Source organism: Vairimorpha necatrix, chromosome 3 (genome assembly GCF_036630325.1).
Source record: "Vairimorpha necatrix chromosome 3, complete sequence".
Lineage (NCBI taxonomy): Eukaryota > Fungi > Microsporidia > Nosematidae > Vairimorpha > Vairimorpha necatrix.
In genome coordinates, this window is record NC_088818.1 from 250044 (window position 1) to 264312 (window position 14269).

A 14269-nucleotide genomic window follows, 5' to 3' on the forward strand; every position below is an offset into this window, starting at 1 on the left:
TGCCAAAGCCACTAGTAGTATTGTTTACTTAAATAATCTCGAATCCTTTACTATTTCTTCGGCTCATAATCATGAACCAAATCCTGAACTGGTCTGTAAGAAGAATAAAATAGATAAAATGAAACGGGAAATTATCTCTGGCAAAGATTCTCCTAGAAACTTTTTTTTTTCTGCCTTAAGAGAAGCTGGGGAAGAAACAATCGCCGCAATGGGCCCTATTGAGCCCATTACAAGAATATTAAAAAATGCTCGAATGAATTCCTTTAATCCAAATCCATACGCCAACCAAAAATTGGGTTTATGTACTGATTTATTAATCAGTTATACAGGCGAAAAATGGTATCGATATGGGCCTGAAAATTACGGGAGTGACGAACCCAATGACAGTATAATTATTTTTTGTACAGATTCGGCCATGGAAAAATTGGCTCTATATGACATGTGAGCAATGGATGGGACCTTTACGGTGGTTTCAATTCCCTATTACCAACTTTACACAATTAGTTTTATCCGTGATGCGCATGTATTCCCGATAATATTTGCAATTTTGAAAGATAAAAGTTTTGAAACCTATTGTTTTTTGTTTCAAATGTTAAAGAAAAGGTTTCCGGAGCTCAACCCAAGGTTGATAAAAACTATTTTTGAGTATGCTGCGAAAAGAGCATATTCTAAAGTTTTCCCGGATTGTCAAATTTCAGGTTGTCTTTTTCATTTAGCTCAGGCTATTGATAGGCGTGTTAAAAGTTCAGAACTTTCTTCTGTTTACACATGTTCACCTATGGTGAAAGGGTTGTTTTGTCTCTTACGGCACTTGCATATGTTGAATATGACGAAATATTGTCTACTTTTTTGGAACTAAAACAAGACAGAAATTTTCCGGAATGCTTGACTGAATTATATTGTTATTTTTTTACAAATTATATTGATTTAGGATGCCGTTTTCCGCCGAATTTGTGGCACACGCGAAATAATATGGATATAGATTTTCCAAGAACGAATAATGCTATTGAAGGGTGGCATAATACCTTTAAAAACACATTCGGTACTAGTCGATACAGTTTTTATCTATTAGTGAGCAAATTAAAGGTTGAAGAAGATATAGTTAGAATCAATATAATACAACAAACAGTTTTAAATCATATTTTTGAACGTAAACAAAAATACATTGATAAAGAGGTTTGGCTAGCTGTTTTTTTAAATAAAACTGTGGATGAAGGATTTGGTACAGATTTTGTCTTTAAAATTATTGAAATATTAAAGTTTTATTTTTATTTTATTTTTTTCGGAAGTTTCGTCCCGGTCACCATTACTTATCATATCCATTACTTTTCTTATAACATATTTTTACAATATCTCGAATATGTTGAGAGCAGCAAAAAATTTAACACATTGAGCATAGTTCTTCTGCAGCACAAACAAACTATTTTATCTGGTATTTTACATACAATCGTTGTTTTAAAATATTCTAAATCAATTTTAGTCTTGAAACACATATTTTTTTTCGTAATATATCTGACTAAAATGAACAAATGCTAGGAATAAACAAAAGTTTGATCATGAAAAGTAAAAAAAGAAATATTTAGATCTAAATTAGAAGATTTACAATAAAATTATGTGAAACAATAATATAGATCTAATTATTCCTTCATCCTTCTCAAAATTCAAATAATTTATTTCAAAATATAATTTTTACAATGTTATAGCTATAAGTAAAAAAAGACGATCAAAATCAGTTGAAAATGCTTATTATTATGATCATATGCTACAATATATTGCATATTCGATTCAAGATATAATTCGTTGTAAATTTTTTTTAATATTTGTATCAACATTTTTAGTTATTTTAGTTTAAAAATATAAAATTTACTTTTGAAATGATAGCATATGTTTCATTTTAGAAAATTGATTGGTTTTAATGTATTTTGTTTTATTATTAGTAAAATGTTATGTATACCTATAACTCCTTTTTGAAAATTTATATAATATGAATAAATAATCACCGCCTATACCAAAATTTAAAGACTGAAATGCTATTTTTTATTTTTATTTTTTAAAGAATTTTGGGGTTAAAAAAATAATAAAAATTTTTATAAAGAAGGATTATTTGCGGTTTAAAAAATAATTTTTCAAGCCTTATATTATGCTGATGCAATTTTTAAATTTTTATTTTATATTTTTTATCAAACAAGTGAGATCTCATCCAAAGAATACTATTCTCAACAAAAATACAACGAAATCACTTTCAAAGTATGAATCAAAACTAGAAACCACAATAGAGCTCGCTTACCATTATAAACATGAGATAAAAAGAAAATTGATTTTTTCTACAGTTGTTAAAGACTGTATTACCAAAAATAATTATCCACAAAGTTCTGAATATTGTGGAACTGGGATAAATAGTAGTTTCAGATTTTATATAAATTTCGAAAAAGTAAAAAGAAAAAAGTTATGTAACGACGAAAGTGAAGGAATAGCAGAACGTTCAAACGTGTTTGCATTTATAAATGAAAAAACCAATGTTTTTATTTCAAAAGACAAGGTTGCTGAAATTTTGGAAAAGGGTAAAGGAGTATTTATAAATATTGGGAATTTTTCGAATATTAATTATTTAGTAGTCCCAATTTATATACGTCCAGAAAAAATTTATATTAATAACGAAGAAGTCGTTTTTAATAATCAAGGATTCGGCTACACTTTATTATTCGAAGAACTTTTCGATCGCAATTTCTTAAAATTAAATTCCGAAGAATACCAGCATTGTGTTAAAAATCTTGAAGATCTTTGCAAGTTGACACAGGAAAGATTTAATCATATATTTAGAGATAAAATTTTTCTTCTGGCTAATAAAAATTTAGAACATTATAAAGTCATTTTTAGATTTTTAAAAAACTTAGAATATCAAAAAAAGGATTCATTTACACTTATAAAAGAAATATTAGATAAAATTTATAAGTTTGCAAAAGATTTAACTTTATCAAAATACTATCCTAATAAAAAAACAAATAGATTACATCCTTACAATCAAGATACATTTACAACGGCAGTGTGTTACGGTATTATGACTGATATTATAAATATTATAAGGCATTATATAAATCCTGAACTTAAATTTAATTTTTATGAAATTTTTGAATCTTTTATTGAGGTGCATATGGCCGCCGTTATAAGTGTGACAATAAAATATGACAATATTAAGAAATTAAAAATCGAAGATGTTACAATTGAAAGTGAAACAAATGATAAGATAGAAAAATTTTATCATATAAAATGGGAGAAAGGTTTAGAATTAAATATCCCCTATAGCGATCTTAAAGATAAAAATTATTCTTCTATTCGAGTTCGGTTTAAGCATAAACGTAAGACAATTACATCTGAATTTATGAAATTACCAACAATACCCTTAGATGAAAACTAATAATTAAAAAAGTAATTTCTAATTTATATTACCAATTTAAATCGTAGCTTTTATGTGTATAAATTACCATATTAAACTGTTAATTTAATATTATTTATGTTTAGCACATTAAATAAATATTAGTAATACTAAGTTCTACAATCTATACATCGCGATACAAAACAAATGAAATATTATAATTTTTTGTTATTTTATAATTTAATTTTTCAATAGTTGTGTAAGTGGGAGCATATTGATTACATGACACATAACGGGTTAAATTAGTTTTTGACATATAATTACATATCATTTATTTACTCCAAGACTATAGTAATGATTGCAATATGTCTACATATGTTCATTTTAAGTAAATATAAATATTTTTGGAATATATTATAATTCCAAAAACTTTTTAAATTCAGGTGCTAATAAACAAAACTTTTAATGCTCAAAATACTAAATTGAAATTAAAAATTAAAAAAAAATAGTTTTGTGTCTTGTGTCACACTTTAAATTTATTACCTTGATTATATCTGGCTTTGAATAGATGTATAACCAAAAACTTTAAATATTATTTTACATTATATAACAAGAATAACTGTCAAACCATTATGTTAAATAACAATATTTCTTGAAATACGATACTAAATATACACAATTATCACAAATATTTCTATTTTTTATATAATCTGTACATAAAAATTATCCAATATGAATTTTGACTTCTATTATATTATAGTTTCATCAAGGGCACGTTCTATCAGTGTTACTCACCATTTTAGGTCTCGGGCACTGTGATTGATAGACCATACAAGTTCTTCAAACAGCATAGTTGCGTGTCTAGATGAACCTTTGCAGTTTTGAAAACTTTTGTACTTTTCATCATATTTATCAGTAGCCTTGTCTTTATTAATGCGTAAGTAACAAAATATAAAAACCATTATTATTGACATCTTGATTGTAAGTATTAATACATATAGTATTTAATGTAAAAATCAATGTTCAGTTTTTTCATAAATTTTTTTATTTAATCGAATTTCACACAAAAAAATTAAATTTTTTTTTAAAAATATTTTCTCCCTTATGTTTTTGACCTTTTTATTTTAAACTGCAACTATAATAAAGCATGTAGAATGGTGGTAATAAAGGTTAAAAATTCAAAAGTACTGATATAGCATACGAATGCAGTATTTTATATCATATTATTAAAAAAAACTAGGGTCGTTAATTTTTTTTACAAAGTCAATGTGATTTTTTGGAAAGAAAAAATTTAATGTTTTACTTTATGAACTCTTTTAATATTGCCAATCTTTAAAAAAATTAAATTAAGCTTCACTTTTATAATACATTATTAAATCTATTACTAAAAACAACTAAGTAGTATAAAAAAAATTATAACAAATGGTAAGGACTAAAAAATTTATTCAACCTTGTTGTAATTCATTAAACATTTCAAAATTTAGCATTTTTGTAGAAATATTGTGTTTGTTCTTTTTGGGACAATCTAAGAAGATATTTTAGGCGTTAATTTTCCGTGTGTATGCAATTAAAAAGTTGATTCAAAGACACGCCCATAAAACTCATTAAAGAATGTAATATACGTTTATAATTCGCGGTAAATGTTATAGTGTATCTGCGGACAATTTTAGAACCCAATCTTTTTATTTAATGTATAAAAAAAAACCGACATGTGCAGTAACGATGTCATGAATTAGTAAATTAATTCGTTAAATTCTTGTGACAATACAAAACTCTGTAATTTAGAAATATTACGGACCACGAAAATACTAAATTGCAAGGATTGTGTATGTATAGGATTTACATAAATTACAACATGACAAATATTATTTTAAACTTAGATGTAGAAAAAAAATCCATAGGCATTTATATAATGATTTTTTTCCATATATAATCACTATAATATTGATGTGAGTTTATAAGTAAAATCTATAAATTACGGATCTTGCAAAAAAGAAATCACGCGTTTATAAATTAATAGAATGTAAAATACAAGCAAATATTAGGTCAAAATATGTGGGTTTCTATATATTAATTAGAATTTTTGGATTAGCAATAAAATAACCTCACCATTCTTATATTTTACTAATCCCTATAATTGTTTAGACTAAACTACAATATCCACACAAAATTTTGTATGTAAATAGATGTTCCGAGTTAAATATGTACTAATTACAAAAAAAGCTCTGTTTTCTACTGGGCCAAGTTTTATAATTTACGCTCTATTGCCCCATAAACGTATATTACAATGTTTTAATTCGTAGCATTTTCATAGACAAATTAAATATGATATATGCTCCAATTTAAAAATGCACACAACTAAATAAAAAATTACACCCGTGTTAAATGTATACAATCGTTTAATGAAATATTCTTATTAAACTTATTGTAAATATATTTCTAATCTTTGATCAAAAAAAGCATTATAGTTCGTGCATGTTTTATGCTGAAAATTTTTTTTTACCCACAGATAAATAATTTTTTTCAAAATTAAAAAATGTAATTATGAATTAATCTGGAATCTGCCAGCGCCGAAACACCAATAAGAAAACGTTATCCCATATCAACTAAGATGCATAAGTGTAATGGCATGACAATAGAGATGTTATGACGAGAAACTAAAAAGCACTATATATCGCTATGCAAAAATATATAAATAAAATTCAAGGAAGTTGTTTAAGTTAATTTATCCAATTATATTGTCAAATGACTACATTGAGATAAGATGGACACTAAGATTTATACTTCCGACGAATTGATATTACAATTCAGGCATTGTTATCATAAAAAAATAAAAAATTCAAAGAAAAGAAGTGTTTATACCTAAAGACTAAGCCTTATATTTGAATGATAAAATATGGCTTTTTAGCAATGTCTAAGAATCTGGATTTTTTTCTTTGTATGACTTGCATAGAAGGACATCTGCAAATTAGAAAACAATGTATAAAAGTATTTTTCAAATATTAAACAAATTCAAGCATACAGACAATCAATAATGCACAATAATATTTTGGGCATAGGAGTATATAATTGAATTCGACGTGATTGGCGATGTTAACGAAAGAAGAGAGAAGAATTATGTGTGGGTTTTCTCTAAATAAGTGTACATTTGCTAACTTCAAAATAAAAATATACATTATCCATAAATAATTCATAAATTATATCTATTATCATTTAAAGTGCATACATAATACACAATTATATAATTTTTGTTCAATGTCATCTCACATTAAACAATGTTATATAATTAAAAAAAATCATATGCTGCAAAAATATATCTTTAAAATAAAGCCTATTTATTCTTCAATCATATGTAAATAGATATATTCCGATTCGTCAGTTTCAATATCAATAGGAACATTTATATTTTTCGAAATAATTTCATCAGTTTCGTTTTCAATAAATTCTAATTCTAAAGATTCAATGTTTTTTTCTCTCAACATTTGATGATCAAATTCAAATAGAATTTTTTCATCTTTTTGTTTAACCTCGAATGGTATTAGAATATTTTGATTTTTATCATTCTCCACAACAAATTTAAATAATTTATCGTTGATACTAAACTGTTTATCAGATTTTTTATCTTTTATTAAATTTTCATCCAGTTTAAATTTAGTAATAATAAAATCTTTTGCATTTCCATTGATTTTTACTTCTTTATATAAATTTTTTAGATTGTAAAAATCAGTTATTAACCCGATTAAAAACTTACTTGCAGTTTCATCTTCACTATTTTGTACCATTTTAGAAAACAAGAATGATTTTTTAATCAAAATTTCTTCAATAAAAATTTTTATATCATTGATGTCCACAAAATATTGTAAATCTTTTAGTATACCAGTTACAGCTTTGTGAAATGGAGATCGAGTATCCTGCAAATCATAGATCAAATTTTTTAAGTAAAATATTTTAAAAACGAAGGCATCGCTTGGATTATAAAATAGTTTAGGAATAAGAACTTTCTCGCAGAATAATTTATATTGATTTTCTGGCTTTTTTAATTGTAATTCTAAAGATTCGTTATTGATATTTAACTGATAAAACGGCGAATAGGCTATTTCATGAATTCTAGGACTTTTTATAGTAGTTGCCTGGAAATTAAATAAGAAATCTTCATAATAGATCTTATGGGGGTCGGTTCCCACAACTTGCCTTGTGGATAATGGAATACTAAGATTATTGGACTTGTTATTGACGTTTAATTTTCTAACAAACCTAACTTCAGCCACATTATCAAAAGAATGATTTTTAGAATACATCCTGAATATAAGTTCCCCGTTACTTAACGCATTTCTTAGGTTCCTGGAAATAACAGAACATGCTATCAAAGAAGTAGAGAGAAGTAAAAACATTGGGGTAAGTTTTAGCTTTTTTTATTTATAACATAAATTAATTAATAAAAAATATAAAAAGAATAACAATCGTCAATTGAGGCAGTTATGAGACATATTTATTTTAATTAAAAACTGTCAAATAAATGCTAAATTTTGACATTCTTCTGTTTGATTTATGTCATATTTTTATTTTGTAAATATTGCATCATAATGTTCTGCAATATTTTATTTATTGATTAAATTATCTCATTAATTATGATTCAAAACCTAATACATAAAAAAAAAGAAATTATTTTAGGTTTTGTTTCAATTTTAATTTATCAATTATCTTTATAAAATATTTTTTACTAAAAATACTTTTTTTTTGTTTCTAGCTGTTAAAGATAAAAGCTTAAATTCCGATGCTTGTAATTTTCTATTTCTATGGTAATTTTAAAAAAACGTGCATCTGATTTAATGCCTTTGCTTTCATTTTTTCTAATTTTTTGTCAACACCAAACTTGATTGTTTGTTTAAGTTTTTATAGTGTTCTAGTTACTATTTTGTCTATTCGAACTCAAGAAAGGTCTTCATGTTTATTATCATTTGCTTACAATTTTATAGGTCTTGCCTAAACACATGTTTCGTTGTTTAGCCACATTATCATTCAAAATTTTTACTTATGCTTTTATATCGGACTATTTACAAAAATGTTTATTTATTTAAAAAATCTGCCTCTGATTAAATTTCCCAGTTGGTGCTTTCATGTTAACTTTTAAATTTAAATATAGGAAATAGTGGGGAGTTTATATATTGTTGTCATGAACCTCAAATATCTTTTATTTGAATTTTTGGCTAATTTTCACTTTATCCCCCCCTTACCAATATAAATACAGAATTTTTTATTTTTAGCCCTGTTTTTCAAAAGTCGAAGCGTCCAGAGCGGAAAGGAACAGAGAAAAATTTACATAAGTAAAAAAAAGGTCTTAAAAATATCTAATTTGAACATAGTTTATGAAAAATATATTATTTAAACCAATTTAATAATGTTTTCTAATAAACTATGAGTTAAATAGAAGTCTAAATTTGTAAAATATGTTTTAACCTATTGCTTTCTTTTGTCATTACATTTAATTTTTGCTAAAGATAAACATGTTTATACACAGTTTATGTTGTTTAAAACAGATTCTAGGTTTGGTTATTCTTAGTTTGGTAGTATATTTATTAGTCTTGTTTTTTAGGTTTTTATTGGTTTTTCTAGACAAACAAAGTAAAAATTATGTTATATTATGCTCTTTTAAAAATTATTGAATCGTATAGAATGTCAATTTATTAATATATGTTATATTTTAGCTCCAAAAGTAAAATATTACATGTTTGGAAAATTCTTTAATTCTTTAAAAATATTCATTTATAACAGCAAATGAACCTTATATAATATTGTTTATATAGAGATTTTCGTTGTTATACATTGCAATGTACAATAAAGATAAATATTGATCAATAAGTGGAAGAAGGAAATTTTTAAAAAAAACGAAAAAACAATTGTTTTATTTTTGGTAAATATGCTATTTTATTACAACTTTATTTTTTTGACTTTTGCTCCTTCACATTTTTTCCGCTTCGAATTTCGAAAAAAAGGGATATTTTTTAAAAATTCTTAATTTATATTGGTAAGGGGGGGATAAAGTAAAAATGCTCCGAATTTTTAAAAGTTCCCACTATGTTTTAATGTGTCAATATATTATTTAATGTAATTTTTTAATTGTTTAATAGCCGTCTCTATTTCTTTAATTTATAAAGTTAATATTGTTACAATCACTCATATAATTAATTATCCCTTTTTTTAGTAATATTTATTTATTGCTCTTTTTTTTAATGTTAAACCTTCCACTTCTCCGAAATTTAATATTATAAATATACATTTCAAACTATTAATAGTACATTTTTGTATACATAAAATAATAACAAAGTAAAAATCGGCAATATCGCATCAGATTGGATCTTGGCGGGCTTTATGAATAGAATATTAGAAACATAAAGAAGGTAAACAATAAAAACGCAAAATGAAGAGTGGATTTCCAGCATGGTTATATTCAATAAGTGATTCGCGAATGTAAATTTTTTGTTTTGATTCTAAATTTTTTAGAACACAAAAGTTTTATCACTACGGTAATTCCCCATTCTTTTAATTTAGACGTTTTTATAGAACATTTAAAAATCAAATGAACAACACCAGATATACACACTTAGTATATCCTTTTACGAAATAATATTTAATGAAATTTCCTACTACTCAAGTTTTAATATTAAAAATTAAATAAATTAATCGAATCAAAATTCTTCAAGTGCGTTAACTTTTTGTTTTAGATTTTTTTTTGCAGTTAAATTTTCAATCATTCCTCTTTTTTATAATATTTATAACGGTTCAAAGTGAAATTAATGTTTTTGATAATCTCATAATTATATTTACGTTTTTTGGATCAAATCGTATCTTGTATCGATCCATTTATCTACAAAAAAAAAGTGTGTATTAGCATTTAAATTATAATTGAAATATAAAACGCAAAACCAATTTTCGAGGTAAAACAACGACGATATAGTAAATAATATGATTTTATTAAGATGTAACATGCCATATATATAGACTGGTTGGATTTCAACAATTGACCTTAATCAAAAATTATCTATCGATAGAACTAACGAAAGGATACATGTATTTGTTTAACCTTTTTTTAAAACTTTAAACAGTTTTATCAGCTTATATTCATTTCTCGAATCTATAAAACTTTTTATTAACCAATTATTTTATATTTGTAAACTTTCCCAGCTATTTACAACATATATAGAAATTTTATATACTTATCAAATATTTGTGCATATTGAAACCTTTGTAATGGACCTGTTCTAACTAACTAAAAAACTAAAAAACTTTTATTGTTATTAAAGAAAAGCCCCTCAAAAAAATACACTTCAACAGCCAATAACTTTTGGTACAAAGTAGCATACCATAAAGGCCTTGCTTATAGGAGGAAAATTATCTTTTAGGATTAGAAACACAGACAGGTGTGTCTGCGACCTGCGTTCAGCAGGGTTCTAAGAGAATAACACGTCTGACCCACTCGCCAGTTAAGAACCTAACTAGTTCAACGTAAATGCTACTGCATCAGCAGCTTGCCATACTTCTACCGGGTAAAGAAATGTGTTTCTTTTTTTCTAGATTTCTCTAGATCTGTTCTGGCTCGTATGCCTTTCCTTTTCTTGTATAATGATATATCGTTGTACAATCATTTTGTCTAAGAACTCTACTCTTTCAAGTATAGACTTCCTTTTAAAAAAACAGGTTTGATGCCATTGAATCAAACACGTGGCTTTTTTTCATACTCAATTGTGCGGTGTAATTTTCTGTTTCATTATAAATCTTTTAGAAATGCCAAAGTTCGCCAATGTATACGTTCTTTTGATTTTACGCTTGAAGTATAGATTTAGCTCAATCCTTTTATCTGTATATTGTTTTTTCATATCTGTAAGATTTCTTCAAATTTGTCAAATTAATGAAAGTTCATAGTTTTGATTTTATATTTGTCATTTTTAAATTGACAATAATAAGTATATGTGCCTTAAAAATTTTATAAATTATTTTTTTAATTAATTTTTTATTTTTAGCAAGTACACGACTCACATGGCTCTTCATTATCTTCTTGTTTATTACTTATATTTTCCTTCATAGACTTCTTTAACATATCAATATCAACAGTAAACTTAATGGCTGATGTTATAGGTCTCGTTCTAAGATAATACATTCCTGTCTTTAATCCTCTTTTCCATCCATAAAAGTGCATACTAGACAATACCGAATAAGTAGGCTGAGCTACGAATAAATTAAGAGATTGTGTTTGATCGATAAATACTTGTCTGTCTGCCGCCAGATCTATGACGGTCTTCATTTTTATCTCCCATACTGTTTTATGTAAATCTTTTATCTTTCTTGGAATTATATTAATATTTTGTATAGATCCTTCGTTCTCAACAATTAAATTCTTCATTTCTAGTGACCAGAGATCAAGTTTTATTAAATCATTCATCAAATATTTGTTGACCATTTGAAATTCGCCGCACGCTGTTCTTCTAGTATAAATATTGGAAGTGAATGGTTCAAAGGCTTCATTATTGTTAAAAATTTGAGATGTACCTGCTGTAGGCATTGGAGCTATTAGAAGGGAATTTCTGACGCCAAATTTCTTGATTTTAAGTCTTAATTCTTCCCAATCCCACCTACTTGAGACTGACCCATTGGCCAATTCCCAGTGGAAAATACCTTGACTTATGGGCGATCCTTCGTAAGATGAATATGGACCATATTTTTCGGCATCTTCGCAAGAAGCTTCCAATGCTGCGAAATATAAAGTCTCAAATATCTCCTTGTTCAAAATTCTGGCTTCCGCGCTCTCATAAGGCAATCTTAACATTAAGAATACGTCGGCCAATCCTTGGATGCCCAACCCCATAGGCCTATGTCTCCTATTAGAATTTTCTGCTTCTTTTAGAGGATAAACATTACAGTCTATGACTCTGTTAACATTTTTAGTTACTGTTTTTACAACAGATTTAAATAAATTAAAATCAAATTTTTCATCTTTTACAAATTTAGGCAAACAAATACTTGCCAAATTGCATACTGCTACTTCATCCGGGCTTGTATATTGTATAATCTCAGTACAAAGATTACTACATCTTATAGTTCCTATATTCTTCTGGTTACTCATTTTATTTATAGTATCTTTATAAAGCATATAAGGCGTGCCAGTTTCTATCTGTGACTCAATAATAGCCTTCCACAATTTCTGAGCTGGAACAACTTCTCGTTCGACTGTCTTTTCGTATTCAATATACATTTTCTCAAATTCGTCGCCGTAAGCATTTGACAAACCAGGAACAGACTTGGGACAGAACAAAGACCAGTCTTGATTAGACTCGACTCTTTTCATAAATAAATCATTAAGCCACATTCCTGTGAAAACATCTCTGGCTCGTAATTCGTCTTTACCAGTGCTCTTTCTTAGATCTAAAAAGTCGAACACGTCTTTGTGCCATGGCTCCAAATAAATGGCAGGACAGCCTGATCTTCGATTTCCAGCTTGTCCGATATATTTCAGTGACCAGTTTAGCACTTGAATGTATGGAATTATTCCTTTAGAAATGCCGCCTGTTTTTCTTATACTTGTGCCTTTAGCCGCCATGTCGTGTAAATCAATGCCTACACCACCACCTGATTTTGTAATTTGTACGCATCTTTTTACTGTGTCGAACAAACCTTCAACACTTTCTTCTATCGGAGTCAACAAAAAGCAACTCGCCAGTTGTGACTTTTTACTACCAGAATGAAATATCGTAGGAGATCCATGTGTGTACATATTATCAGATAGAAGTTTGTAAGTATGTTCTACATTCCTAAGATCTCTTTCGTGTAATTGTATAGCCACTCTCAGTAACATGTCCTGTGGCCTTTCTATTAATTTACCGTCTAACGTTATTAAATAAGCTCTTTTAAGTGTTAAAATGGCGAAATAAGTCCAACAATTATCTTTTTTATAATCTACAAGCTTATCAAAGAATTCTTTGTTTTCCATTACTATTTGATAGAACTTGTCCGAATAAAAATCTCCATTTTTGTACACGTACTCGACTTTCTCAGAGAAAGAGTCTGAAGTGTTTTCTTTTAAATATTCAATCAATATCTTCGCAGATATTTTCCCATAGTCGACGTGTTTAGTGGTCATCGACTCTGCGGTTTCTGCAGCGTAAGTAATAAATTCTTCTACTGTTATGTCATCACACAATCCTGATTCTATTTTGTAAAAGAATTCGTTTTTGTCTATAAAATTAGAGTCAAGAGATTCTGCATATTTTGTGAATGTTAATTTATATTTTTCATATAATTGTTTAGTTAATTTGTCTGTTGATTTGTTGACTTTGTGAATATAAAATTGCATGGGGTTCATAAGATCATTTTTTTTATAGTAAGAAAATTTTCAGTTAAAAAATTAAATAAAGTTAAATTGATTATTAATAATTAAAAAAGTCTTTTTCAATTTTCATAAAATTTCCCGCCATTTTGTAAAATGAACTTAGATCATTTATGACACATCAAATATTTAGCAGACCATGTCCTGTCAAATGTGTCAAATTGTTTCAGATAAAAATGAAATATATTAAAAGACAGTTTGCTGCTTTTGCTGCACTATTTTTGCCACATTATTTTAATCTTGGTAATTTTCATATTTCAATTTTATAACTCCAAGAACCAAATTGTGACATTTTATTGAACTTTTTTTATTAGTAAATTTTCTATAAACAATTGATTCTTGTAATATTGTCCAGGTCATCATGAATATTGATGAATATAATGAATTATATTGTATTTTATATAACACTTGTTTCAAGCATACAATGATCTATTTTTTTCGGGGAGTTGGTTTATTTGTCTCGAAACAAACTCCATCAAATTAGATTCCTCATGTTTAGATAAGAAAAATAAAATCAA

At 26.7% G+C, this 14269-nt stretch overlaps 3 protein-coding genes across 3 annotated transcripts; 1 reads left to right on the forward strand and 2 right to left on the reverse strand.

The window, feature by feature from the left end:
- Positions 1 to 2140: 2140 nt before the first annotated feature.
- Positions 2141 to 3415, forward strand: VNE69_03072 (putative SP-containing protein; the record flags this gene model as incomplete). Its single annotated transcript, XM_065472924.1, has 1 exon — positions 2141 to 3415. The coding sequence occupies one exon, from the start codon at positions 2141 to 2143 to the stop codon at positions 3413 to 3415; it is 1275 nt and encodes a 424-aa protein (XP_065328996.1).
- Positions 3416 to 6708: 3293 nt separating this feature from the next.
- VNE69_03073 (putative SP-containing protein) lies at positions 6709 to 7764 on the reverse strand (the record flags this gene model as incomplete). The annotated part of the gene is made up of 1 exon (XM_065472925.1): positions 6709 to 7764. The coding sequence occupies one exon, from the start codon at positions 7762 to 7764 to the stop codon at positions 6709 to 6711; it is 1056 nt and encodes a 351-aa protein (XP_065328997.1).
- A 3623-nt stretch (positions 7765 to 11387) lies between these two features.
- VNE69_03074 (ribonucleoside-diphosphate reductase large subunit (RIR1)) lies at positions 11388 to 13718 on the reverse strand (the record flags this gene model as incomplete). Its single annotated transcript, XM_065472926.1, has 1 exon — positions 11388 to 13718. One exon carries the CDS (start codon positions 13716 to 13718, stop codon positions 11388 to 11390), a length of 2331 nt encoding a protein of 776 aa, XP_065328998.1.
- Positions 13719 to 14269: the final 551 nt, after the last annotated feature.